The following is a 12,939-nucleotide window of genomic DNA, read 5'->3' as shown; positions in this document are numbered from 1 at the left end:
TGAGAGCAAAGGCATGGGATGAAGGACAGGACAGCCTTATTTTACGTCCTCACTCTTGCCACCTCTAGTTCTAACTGGCAACCTTTGACAAGCCTCTTTCTCTAATTCAACTACCTCATCTACATAATATGGGGATAGCAAAACCACCTCTCAGAATTGACAGAATAAGGAAATGAGATGTCTGTGTACACCCTGTAAATTGAAAAGGTGCTGAATCAAGGTCAATTTTCTTGTTTCCTTTGTTATTTCTGGTAAATGCTTATTTAAATGACTCATATTTGAGCCTCGACTTGTAAATACAATTATGTATTAACGAATACCATTATAAAAAGACAACTTTATATCATCCAATCCTATTTCACTTGTTTAGTACTTTATACTTGTTAAGGTTATAAAGCATCATTTATATTTCTTATATACTATCATTTACTCACATTATCTTACTTGATCCATAATACGGACAGAGTAGGTACTATTGTCCTCAGATAACTGATGAGAAAATTAAGAGACAGAAGGTTCTACTGAAGGCCTGACATCCTGGTTTCATTGCCTTCCTCGCTTGGCCTTTAAATCAGAATATTGTGATTCTAGTATATAATCTATTTGGCATGAAGGCCTGGTCACATTAGGGAAATTTCTGACACACTGAATGCTACGAACTTCCATGATCATTAGTGGAGAAAAAAAATTCAACTATTCCTTCAGTGCAGTGCTTAACAGTTTGCAAAACACTTTTATATACACTATTTTCTTGGTTCCTCCCCAAATGTGATAAGCACGTGATAGCTATCAGAAGTAAGAGGCACTATCTTAAGACACAGGATGAGCCCACTTTATACACTGACTTAAAACAAGAAAAATGTCATTGTTCTGTATTGCTTAGTATTTAGTAATGTTCCTTGTCACTGTTTGATTCATTCATTCATTTAGCCAATATCTGAGAGTCTACTCTGGGCTAGGCAATGTGCTGAGTGCTTGGTATAGAGTGGTATCATAGCTTTGTTACTGTAAAAAAACAAAGGAATTACATTAATATGATGAAAAGAACACAAAACTTATTTAAGATGATATCTTATTTTTTAATGGAATTATGAATATCCAAGTTCTTTTATTTTCATGTCAATTTTTAAAAATATCCTAGCAGTCCTCCCTTAGCTTCCTTTTCTCAGGAATGTGTATTAGCTTCATTAGCTGTACCCCTGATAGCTACACTTTCAATTGTGGTGGAAATAAATTACATCAATAACAGAGAACTGGTTTAGAAGTCCCACTTATTTGTGGCAAAGTACAATGAGGAGGAGACTTCAAAATAAGCAATGTGGACTCTAAATATATTGCCTTACACATCTTATACCCTCTTATTGGATGGCAATCATTAGCAACAGGTCTCAATGTCTATTGGAGAATGAGCAATCTGGATGCCCTTTATTTCCTTCTCTTCCCTGATTGTTCTGGGCAGTACTTCCAACACTATATTGAATAGGAGCAAACTACAGACCAATATTCTTAATGAATATAGATGCAAAAATCCTCAGTAAAATACTAGCTAGTAGAATACAGCAACACATACATAAAATTACACACCATGATGAAGTGGCATTCATCCCAGGGATGCAAAGTTGGTTCAACATACACACATCAATAAATGTAATAAATGACATCAATAAAATCAAACACAAAAACCCTACGATCATCTCTGTAGATGCTGAAAAAGCATTTGACAAAATACTAGCTAATAGAACAGCAACACATACATAAAATTATACACCATGATCAAGTGTGATTCATCCCAGGGATGCAGGTTGGTTCAATATATGCAAATCAGTAAATGTGTTACATCACATCAATAAAATCAAAGACAAAAACCATATGATTATCTCTATAGACACTGAAAAAGCATTTGACAAAATTCAACATTTGTTTATGATAAAGACTCTCTATAAATTGGGTATAGTAGGAAAGTATCTCAACACAATTAAAGCCATATATGACAAACCCACTGCCAATATTATTCTGAATTTGGAAAAGTTGAAAGTTTTTCCTTTAAGAACAGAAACAAGACAAGGATGCCCACTCTAAATAGGTATCTTTTTAGTAGGCTGATGATTCTTTAAGCTTGCAGAGTTGAGCAGACACAGAACAAAATTATGTCCCTGAAACGAGAGACCATTCACTACATGGTAAGCACCATGAAAACAAAGACTGTGTCTGGTTTTGCTTTCTACTTGTAGTTCCAACATCTAGCACTGCCTGGCACATAGTAGCCACTGAATAAAATTTGTTAAATAAATGGATAAAGGAATGAATCTTGCAGAAATGACAGAAGGCTTATGGAGATTTCAGAATGAGTAGCCACACTATTTTTGTCTTCAATGATTTTTCAATTTCCATATCTAGACTTCTAGACAGTGCTTAATTTATTTTCTTAGAAAAAAAGAGAATTATTACAATATCTTTTGCATCATGACCCTGCATTAATCTAATAAGAGAAAGGTTACGCTGCTTTTTGTTGATTAACAGCATGTTAATGAGATCTCCTTGAAATAATCCTATCTCTATTATGCAGACAAAATTACATTTTGCAGTATAATTATTTTGTCAATCGAGCTCCTAAATTTTGATATTAATTGTTTCACTTGCAAGGCAACATCAACTTTTTAGTTTGTCAAACTTCTGGATCTAGGGTAAACTCAGAGCTTTAAGTAGCAATTATCATTCTACACTGCTCTCTTATTCTATCTCCTGCATATTTTCCTACCAGCCAGAAGGACTGGGCAAGATTTATTTTCTATAATAGGATTTTTAAAAAAAAGACAAATGGGTCTCCTTAAAATGTGTTTTAAAATTATACACCACTTACTTTCTTCAATCCTTACTTCAGATTCTAGGTGTAAGCTCTTTGAGGGCCAGAATCTTGAATGTTTTGTTCACAACTGTATCTCTAGCACCAAAGACAATGCTTTTTACCCAACAAAGTAGGTGCTCCATAAATACTGTTGAATGAGTTGTATGTTTCTCCTACCGAGATTCACTGTTTTAAAGTAAAATCTCTCTCTCTCTTATACACACACATACACACAGAGGAATACAGGGAAGTCCTGCTATACACTACAGCATTTTTCCCATGAAAAATACATACATCATGGAAGTCTGATCAAAATAGATCATTAGAAGAGTTCTGAAAAGTCTCTTTGCATTGTGTAATGTCACCAAGTCACTCCCTTCCAAGCCTTAACCCACACTGAGCCACAGAAATAAGTTAGGAAGGAAACATGACTCACAATTATTCACCTGATCAGGGCTTGGGAAATAGGGCTAATCTTCAGCTGTGAGCCTGACAGATCTCAGAAGCACAACAGGACATTCTCCAATACTGTTCATCCAGTAACTTTTATTTTGCTGCTTACCTTATTCTACTAGAAAAACCATTATTTTCATTTTGATTATAAACTGTTTATATATACTTATGTCTGATTTTGTTCTAGATTGGGACCACGATTTCCCTATAGAGTAATATAGGTTCTATTTTACAAATACAACTCAATAAAATAATAGGATTCAGTACAACATTGACTTACTAGCTCTGTGACCTTGGTTAAGGTACTGAACGTTTCTGAGTCTGATATGAGAATAATAAAAGCATCTTCTTCCTAGGTTGTAGTGAGGATTAAATGAGACAGATAATCATGCAAGTGAGTGCTTAACTACTTTCATTAATATAGTCTCTGAATGGTTGATAGACTAATAGCCATGTTAATCAAGTACCTAAACAAATTCATCACCTCTACAAGTCTTCCTTTCATTTTCTTTCTGATAAGCCACTCTCCCCTATTCCATCCACAGAAGTTGAAACTCACAAATATACTTTGTGAGTCCTATTTCATCCCCAAGCACGAATTCTTCCTGCAGAGTTTAGATAGCATTTCTGGGTTGCTTCTGGCTGGGTAGTGTCACTTAGGGTAGTTATTCATCTGGCCCCCTGCATTTCTTTTCTCAGCCTATGTAACATTCTTTTTTCCCCATGTGATTCCTTAGAGGGACTTGGTTGGCTGGGGACTCAACACTTCCTTTTAGTTTATCAAAAATTCCTAATCAGAGGGGATGAGCACCGAATGCTAGAGGCATGCTGGGTGGGAGCATCTATGCCTGGCCTTTTCATCTATGCAGCTTGCTGGTAATTGCTAAGTTTTCCCTCCTGCAACAATTATCCCCACATTTCTCTCCCCAACCCCTACTTAATTATCAGTTCTGGAATTAAACTGCTTGCCTCTCCTGCTGTTGCCATGGCAACAGCTGGCCTGCACCTGCCACTGGGTGAACAGTGGCTCTTTCAGAAGAGGCAATGGCAGTTGATAGCTCTACAAAAGCCAGGGAGTAAACTGATGTTTACCTGTCTGGGGAGAGAAGCTCCTGTTCATTCCACCTTAGGCACTTTGCTGGCAAGCCCCACCTCAATGTTCTTCTCAGACAAACCGCTAGCTGACATTCAACAAAGAAAATGAAAACAATTTACTGATAAAAATACCAAATCCCTGTTGGCTTGTCACTATTCCTTCTATCGGCTTCACTTATTCCCAGCCAAGACACTGGAAGATATGAACCTTCCTTCTCCTGACAAAGGCAGTATAGTATAACGGTTGAAAGCATAGAATTGTAAGCCTAATAGATTTGGGTTCTAATCCTAGTTGAGTCACTTTCCAACTGTGCGAACATGGCTTAGTCACTCAGCCTCTTAAAGTATCAATTTCCACATACATAAAAAGGAGATTAGAATAACTATACCTCATAGAGTTGTTTTAAAGCTTTGAGATAATATACACAGGTCTAGTCCCTACTTAATGTTCAATACATAGGCAAGTATCACTGCTATTGCTGGTTAACTATTAATCCTGGACAACCCTGAAAGTTAAAGCAAGGCTGGCAGCTTGGTCAGTTTTCACTAGTCTTTGAGTGGCAGTACCTGTGCAGGTGGGAGAAAATGGCACACTGCCCCATGAACCAAGACCAAGATGTATCTAGCAGCCAGGTGCAGCTGAGGAATGCCCCTCTCCCTGCCTTTGCTACAATTCTTTCAGCTCTTCTCTCTCTGCACGGTTTTTCTCATGCTCAATCTCACTCTCCTTTAAATAGAATTGATGAAATCCAGGGTAAGGGGACATGCACTCGCCAAGAAAACAAAAAGCTTTTCCATTTTACAACCACATGGCAACCTAAGGAAAACAATTGGTAATGGTGCTAAGGAGTTGGGGGTGCAAGGCATTTATTTAAGAAAGTGTTTTTCTTCCCTGAAACCCCTGCTTGTGGATAAGAATATATTTCTTTTATGTACCTGCAACCACTCATGTTTAGGTCTGGGGTCCAAACAAATGCAGGCACAGGCATATCAGCCCGTGTCAAAAACCTCACCATTTAGGATATAAGAGTTTTATCTCAGCCTATGACCACCTTTCTTAAAGGTCTGAAGCTACCTCCCCACAGTTTTAATTGTAAGGAAACCTGCACTCATTGACTCTAAACTTCATACCATCTTGAAAAGAAAAAAGAAAGATAAACCAAAAATCCACCACCAGGATTTGCTCCCAGCACCTATTACAGATGACTGCTGTAGGTCTTTGGATAAATATGTGAGTGCAATTCAGCCACATAGTGCTTACAACAAAAAAGAAGAACAGTTGGAAGCTGTAGGGAAAATGGAATTATTGACCTCTTGCCTATCTCTCACTAGGAAGAAGTGAGAAGATGCTTGAGATCAGCAGGTTTCTCATAAAATTAAAAAGATACCATAAACAAAAATTTTTCTGTGGCTGCCCATAGGTGAGGGGGCATAACCAAATTTAGTTATTCTTAAAACACAGACTAGAGCTTTGTGACTTCCTAAAATCTATTCTGCTTAGTGCCAGTCCAAAATCACTATAAAGACAAAGAAGAAGAGAACTAGGCTGCAGCCAGACTCTTTAGCCTTAGATCTAACTCAGGGACCAATATGTCATTCTTTCACATCAATTTAATTCTTTGACTAGTTTTTAAGTAAAACATCTATACCTTTATATCTATTTGGAAAATGTTGCAGTTTTACTACTGTTTTTCTCTACTAATTTAGAGGAAACTAGATAACTACTTTCTAAATTTGATTTAAAATTACAGGAAGGTAAGAGCTGTCAAAACAGGGGTACAAATAGGACACAAATCAAATGGACAATTTCCCTTTACAACTATGTTATCTCAGTTGCTAGTTTTTCCTTAGATCTAAAAGAGCAAACACAAAAAGAGAATACTTTGAATGCTTCATAGCATATTTGTCCTTGAAGTATGATGAGAGATTTTGATCTGAAATTGAGGTATAAAAAAAGGAAACAATTTACCCATAACAAATCATGAAATGTGACTACATGAAGAAACCCATAAGATTCAGAAGTCTGTCCATTTCTTCTACAGATGGGGCAAAGCTTGCAGTCAAGAGATAATGTGTAGTAGAAAACAGTACAAAATTTTTGGTGCCTCAACATGGCAAACCAGACCCTTTACAAGCTGGACTCAACGAACCTTTTAGTCTCATCTCCTGCCACAGTCCAGGGATGCAGTTACCATTTCCCACACAGCACATGCATTTTCACTCCTCTGAGCCTTTATTCTTGCTGGTCTTTCTGCTTGGACAGCCTTCCTATCCTTTGTATCTGAAAAAGCCTAGCCCTACCTATCTGTCAAAGTCCAGAAGAAATGGTATCTTTTTTGATTCTTTATTCTGAGTTGGTTGTACCCCACTCTATACACAACATATTTATTTTAGAGAATGATTATAGTGCAATGATTAAGAGCTTACACTCTGAAGTCAGACTACCTACGTTTGAATGCTGGCTCTACCATATTTTTTATACGTGTATAACCTCTCTGCAACTCAGTTTCTCGTCTCAAATGAGAAATAAAAACATAGTAACCAATTAGGACTGTTGTAAGAAATAAACGATATATTTAAATGTTTAAAGTACTACCTCGCACATAGTTGCCACTCAAAAAATGCTTCTCTATAATAATTTATGATAATAATTATTGTACTTGACTATGAAATTAAAATTATTTAGCTCTCTTTCAAACTAGACTTCGAGATCTTTAAATGCAGGGAAAAAATCTTAGTCATCTTCATATCCCTGAGGCCTAGCATAGGGTAGGCACTCTAAGATGTATGATGACAAAACGAATGATAGAATCCCTCTGCAATCTTCCTATCTGAGAGGTTATGGAATAGTGCTCCTAGTGGCAAATGTTATCCTGATAAGCTCTGAGGTCAAATATATAAACAAAGTTAGCCTGCCAAGCATCATAACTACTGTATAGGATGGCAAACAAATGTTGATTAGAGTTGAACCACAGCATGCAAAGTGACATCCAAGCACCTTCCTACTGGGCCCTTTTTCATGGCATTATGAAGCCAGAAAAGGCAGGCAGATGTATGTTAGAATATAGGCTGCTGCTATTCAGCATTTCCAGTTGGAGGCAGATGCAATAAGCTAGAGGCCCCTTAGCTGAATTTTCTAGTTGTGAATGTATTTTCTAGTTAATATACCAACATGCACAAAATAAGAGTTGTGAATTTCACAGGCAAATTTCTAAAAATCAATTACTTAGAGCAAGGAGGTTTGTTTTTGATATAAACGGGCAGTACATGCATGTATGGTTTCATCCCTCATCTGGCTAAAGTAGGGGATAAACAATCCACATCAGCATAGGAAAACAAAGTCAGCCCAGGCTCCATAACAGGGAAATGTGACATTTAAGAAACTGTCCATGCTGAAGGCCATCTTAGATACTGGAACTCCACTCTGCATAATAAGCAGCCCTGATAGTTCCACTCCATGTCACAAGTATCAGCCATTTTCTTCAGCTCCCAGATAGGCCTCCTGAAATGAAGATAATGCAACAACCAAACCACAAATTTGCAATCATAAAATTTGGCTTTTTTCTTTGTAATGAGAATCACTGACTTAGTCCTCTTTTATCTCTACAACCTAGGAAGTCAGAGAAATGCCATATTTAAGAACATATGGTTAACTCATTTAAAAGGGAAAAAGAGTTTCTAGCACAATCCCCAAGATAATTTTTAAAGAAACAAAATTGAGAAGATTTTTAAAAATCTACCAAATTACAGAATTTATAAGTAGATTCTTTCCACTTCATATTTGACACAAGACTCGCATTCCTCCTCACAATTATATCCCCAAAGCTAGGTGGAGGTAAGGGTGGGAAGGAATGAGGCTAGTATTTACAGAGAAATAAAAACAGATTAAAAGGAAGTTAAATGACTTGCCCAAGGTCCCACAGTCAGTTGGAGGCAGAACCAAGAATAGAAAGGGGTCTGCTGACTTCCCTTCAGCTCCTACTCCTTCAGAACACACTTCCTGTTTGATCACAGAATCAGCATGGGTCAGATTCACACTAATCTCAGCAGGAGCTTTTTGTCTGAATAACGGCCAGCTTTGAAGTTGAAAAATTCTACAGAAGTTCCAAGTTTGGCTGTTACTATTAAAAATCCATTTTCTTCTTAGAAAAAAAATCACAGAAAACTTCAATAGCAAATTGAAATTTAATCCTGATCTTGCTCCTTCTTCCCTGAGCACAAGAGTTTAAGGGTCTTTCCCCCTCTGAATTCCTCCCACTATACAATAGCTTTCACGTCAGCAGATCCTACTGCCACCCCCTCTCCTCAAATATATATTACTTCTCAGCAGGAGTAGAGAAGGAGCCAATCTGTGAGGAAACGCACACAAGATCTCCCATAATAGCACAGAGAAGACAGAAAATTGCTGCCAAAAGTGTAAATTGCTTTTTTGCTTGGGGGAAAAAAAATTCACTCTGGGCTTCAAAGACACCCTGTTAAAAGATTACGCCACAGCAGTTAATATCAATGTTCTACATATTAGGACTTTTGTTCCTCCACACCCTCCAAGAATCCTTGCCAGCTATATGTGTCATGGATTTGAGGAGTAAGCTACCAGATGGAGAGGAAAAGGAAGCTATTTTGTGGGGTCAAAGGAAGGCTCACCTGGCTGCTCCCGAGGGAGCACTCCTTTTGCTACTGACCCTCAGAGGATACTGTGTGAGGATGAGATGAAGAAATACCCCTCTATAATGACAGAGGCTAAGGAGAGGAGAAGCACCTTGCATAAAATAGAAGCCCCAGCAATTCAATGTCAAAGCAAGTATGAACTCCCCTGTTAGAGGAACAGACCAAAGTAACCGTCTGAGGACTACATGCGAATCCTCTTGGCTTTCCTACAGGGTCACAGAGAGAAGTGCCAGCCTCTTGGAGATAATCCATATGGTGATTAAGGGCATGAGCCCTGAAAGCAAACTAGATCCAAGTCCTAGCTCTTCACTTACTAGTTGTGTGATCTAGGGCAAGTTCATCTCTCCAAGCATAAATTTCTTCATTTGACACTTTAGACATCAGAAGCCTTCAATAAATGGTAGCTATAATTATTATTGTTGTTAATTAGCAGGATAACTAAACAATAAAAATTCAGGGCAAGGAAAACATATGACCAAAAGCACAATATCTGTCCAGCTCATATCAAACAGTTTGGAGAAATCAAAACAGACAAGAGGAAAGAAGGCAGGAAGACTCCAGCTGGTAGAAAGGGAGGAAGATCTATTACAGACAAATGTGTTTCCATAGGACATGAATTTTTCTTTGTTCCCTCTACTATGGAGAGTTGATGAAATCTAATTCTCCCTGGGCTTCTGTGTAGACAGTGGAGAAACAACTGTGTGGAAAGAATGCTAGCAAAGGAAACACAGGCATAATAATTCAAGCAGAACTGGAACTCAGGGTCTCCAGAATCATTTCTCATCCATCCACTGTACGGGGAGATCCATACTCTCTTTCAGCCTCCCTTACACATCGAACCTTCATTTAATACTGTCAGCAGTACAGAAGCCTTTGAAACAAAATTGTTTGGCTTGCTGAAATGGCAAAGTGTATATCATAAATGAGAGAAATTCCAGATCAAAGGCAATCTGCCCTGAAGTGTTAAGTGGAATAAATTGAGCCAAACGGTAGTTCAATACACATAAACTGAATGAAACCAACAAATATAAACTTAAAGGCTAAAAATAAAATTTGACTCCTATTCCCTCTTTCTACCAAATTGGAACATGTTCTTCAAATGCTCATTGTCCCAAAAAGGGTTCTGTCAAGTTCCAGTCCAACAGACTCCCTGTTGACATTCATGGCAGCCTGGTTCAAGGCAGACAGCTTGACATCCCGGTTGCTAGTAAAAAAAACTCTATGCCTCACCACTATTCTTGTCAAAATGACATGAAGGCATTTGCAATTAAACTCTAAAGCCAGTATCTCACACTGAATAGTATCTTTAAAGGAAGTTAACCTCTTCATAAGGACCTTCTAATCAACATGACTCTGGTGTGTGGCCATAATGACAAGATGAGTATATTCATTCTAATCAGGCTCTCCCAAGACAGAAAAGCCATTGCTATCCTGTGGAACCTGCACATTACCTCTGCTAAGGTTTTTATTTTCCATCCCATGGTCTTGTTTGAACTCTTCATGGGAAAGAAGGTCTAGGGCTCTGCCTGGCCTGGATTTTAAGGAGGTAGAGAGCTAATCCTGAGGATAGAAGAGGTAGAATGCTAAAGAAGTATTTAAAGAGTATGTCTAAACCAAAGGTCTGTGCAAAATGGTGAAAACCTGGCCAGTAACTCAAGAAGATACTGATTTAGACTCCCATCACTGTTAGCCTAGTCTCCCAGGCTCTTGACCCACCTCCAATTCATTTTCTACTCTATAGGCAGAGGAGACTTCTAAAATGCAAACCTGCTCAGTTTAATTACTGTTTAAAATTCTTCAATGGCTTCCCACTGCCTTTGGGATAGAGCTCAAATATCTTAAGAAGGCCTACTAGGCCCTCAATGACCTGGGCCCTGCTTTCTTTCTGCCACTCTTCTCTTGTCTGGAGCTTTTACACAAGTTGTTCTCTCTGCCTAGAACAACCGAACCCTGATCTTCCTTTGCCTGCTTTCTCATCTTTTAGACTTCTGTTCATATAAAACCTTTTCTGGTGAAGCGTCCCCTTATCCTCCAAGACTGACTTAGGAGCCCTTCCTAAAGCAGCCTAAATTTCCCTTATCATAGCATTTCTCCCACAGTGTAAATGCCTGGTTATATGCTTGCCTCTCCCACCAGACTTAGGATCCACAAGGGTAGGGACTATGTCTGCCTTAGTCACCATTATATACTCAGTATGTAGCACTGTGCCTGACACATAGTATGGTCACAAATATATTTTAAATGGATAAAAGGGAGGGAGGGTAGAGGGAGAAAGAAAGAAGGAACGAAGGAAACAAATCACAACACAGAAGGAGCCTGTTTCTGAGAAAGGAGTTTAAAGGGATTTCCTGAGGCTCTGTAGATTTAAAGCAGGGTGCCTGTGGCTTTACCCACAGTAGATAAGCTGGATAGGTTCTTGCAGTTCTAGAGAAAAGGCTAAGAACCACAGTTTCCAAAGGAAGAAAACACCAGGAGATGCACATGTGGGATAACATTTGGCACTAAGAAAGGAGCTCAGGATGTGGGGAGGGAGAAGGAAAAAAGAAAAGAAACTGCATTTGTTGGTTTGTAAATAAAACCAAAGAATGGCCAAATCCTGGCACCAGTAAGGTGACCTTGGACAATTCATTCAGCTTCTTTTAATGAGGGACTTGAACTAGAATAGCGATTTTCAAACTAAGTTCTGAGGAACACTAGGTCTCTGCAGAAGCCCCTCAGGTCTATTGTGATGAAGAGGGAAGGTTCTCCAATGAATGGCCCCAACTTTAACCAAAGAAAAACTGTTTTTTACCCAGTGAGGTTCTACTTGAAGTCCATTTGAAGAAAGGATGCTTCTGCTAAATACACAGTTTGAATAACACTGGCCTGGATGACCATTCCGATAACTCTCAGCCTAGGCAGTCCTTGATCCCACATGACAGATGGGCCCATCTGGACACTGCATTTTACTTTGTACAAATTCCCTTCAATTGTGTTGATGGCACAGCTACAGCATTTCCTGGAGTCTGTTCTAACTGCTTGAGCAGAATGACAGGAAAGGTAAGTAAACCAAAGTCCAGGTTCACTGCAACAATGAAACTGCACTTTTAAATTTCATCCAACTGTGGTGATACAGGACAAGGGAACATTTTTTTCCCTAAACAAAGATTTATATACCTGTGACCTAGGATTCATTGTGTAGGTGTCTTGGGTCAGACACAAAGATATTACAGGTCACAGATGGTGAATATTGGATCCAGAGCCCATTAAAAAAAAAAGCAATCCAATTTCAATCAAGAATGAAAAATGAAAAGTTTATCTAGTCAGTCCACCTGTGAGCCTAATTACCATTCAAATGTAGTACCTACTCTTCTTAAAGTATTCTGAATGTTCTAAGGAAAGTTATTGTCATTACATACTTTAAAGTCTACCTTTATGTGAAGGTTACAGGTAGGAAATGACATAGATGGGGAAGAAGATGGGAATCTTACAAAATAAGATCCTCAAAGCCCTGGCTTATGATGGAGATCCCTTTTCTGTGCTGTTCCTTGGCTGTGCATATTTCATGGGGCATTAAAACGCCACAAATGTCACACTCTAATTTCTATTCTGAGAAGACAATCAGCAATAATGTGATCTTACCTGGGTCCTTCCTCATCACCCTGAAAGACAAACAGAAAAAAACAGAATTAGAAATCATTGTTGGCAGAGACTGATTTAGATTTCTTTCTTTTTCCTGTCCTCTCCCAATATGAAAGCACAGATTGTGCATTTATTGTAATAGAGACAAACCAGCAGATGTCTAAGGGCTAAAACAAGGGCTAATATAATCCTATATTCAAACTGCCCAGTGAAGATAAACTGATAATTTGCCCTTGCAAGCAGAGAAGTGAATGCAC

At 38.4% G+C, this 12,939-nt stretch overlaps 1 protein-coding gene across 1 annotated transcript in view; it reads right to left on the bottom strand.

Moving 5' to 3' along the window:
• TRIM44 (tripartite motif containing 44) overlaps positions 1 to 12,939 on the bottom strand; it is a 164,426-nt gene that overhangs the window by 61,349 nt on the left and 90,138 nt on the right. The window contains exon 4 of the mRNA XM_063093591.1: positions 12,683 to 12,702. Coding sequence (XP_062949661.1) covers positions 12,683 to 12,702 — 20 coding nt within the window. The remainder of the gene's footprint in view (positions 1 to 12,682; positions 12,703 to 12,939) is intronic.

Source organism: Cynocephalus volans, chromosome 4 (genome assembly GCF_027409185.1).
Source record: "Cynocephalus volans isolate mCynVol1 chromosome 4, mCynVol1.pri, whole genome shotgun sequence".
NCBI classification, from domain to species: Eukaryota; Metazoa; Chordata; class Mammalia; order Dermoptera; family Cynocephalidae; genus Cynocephalus; species Cynocephalus volans.
Note: the sequence above shows the minus strand (reverse complement) of the source record. Positions and strands in the feature narration are given on the sequence as shown.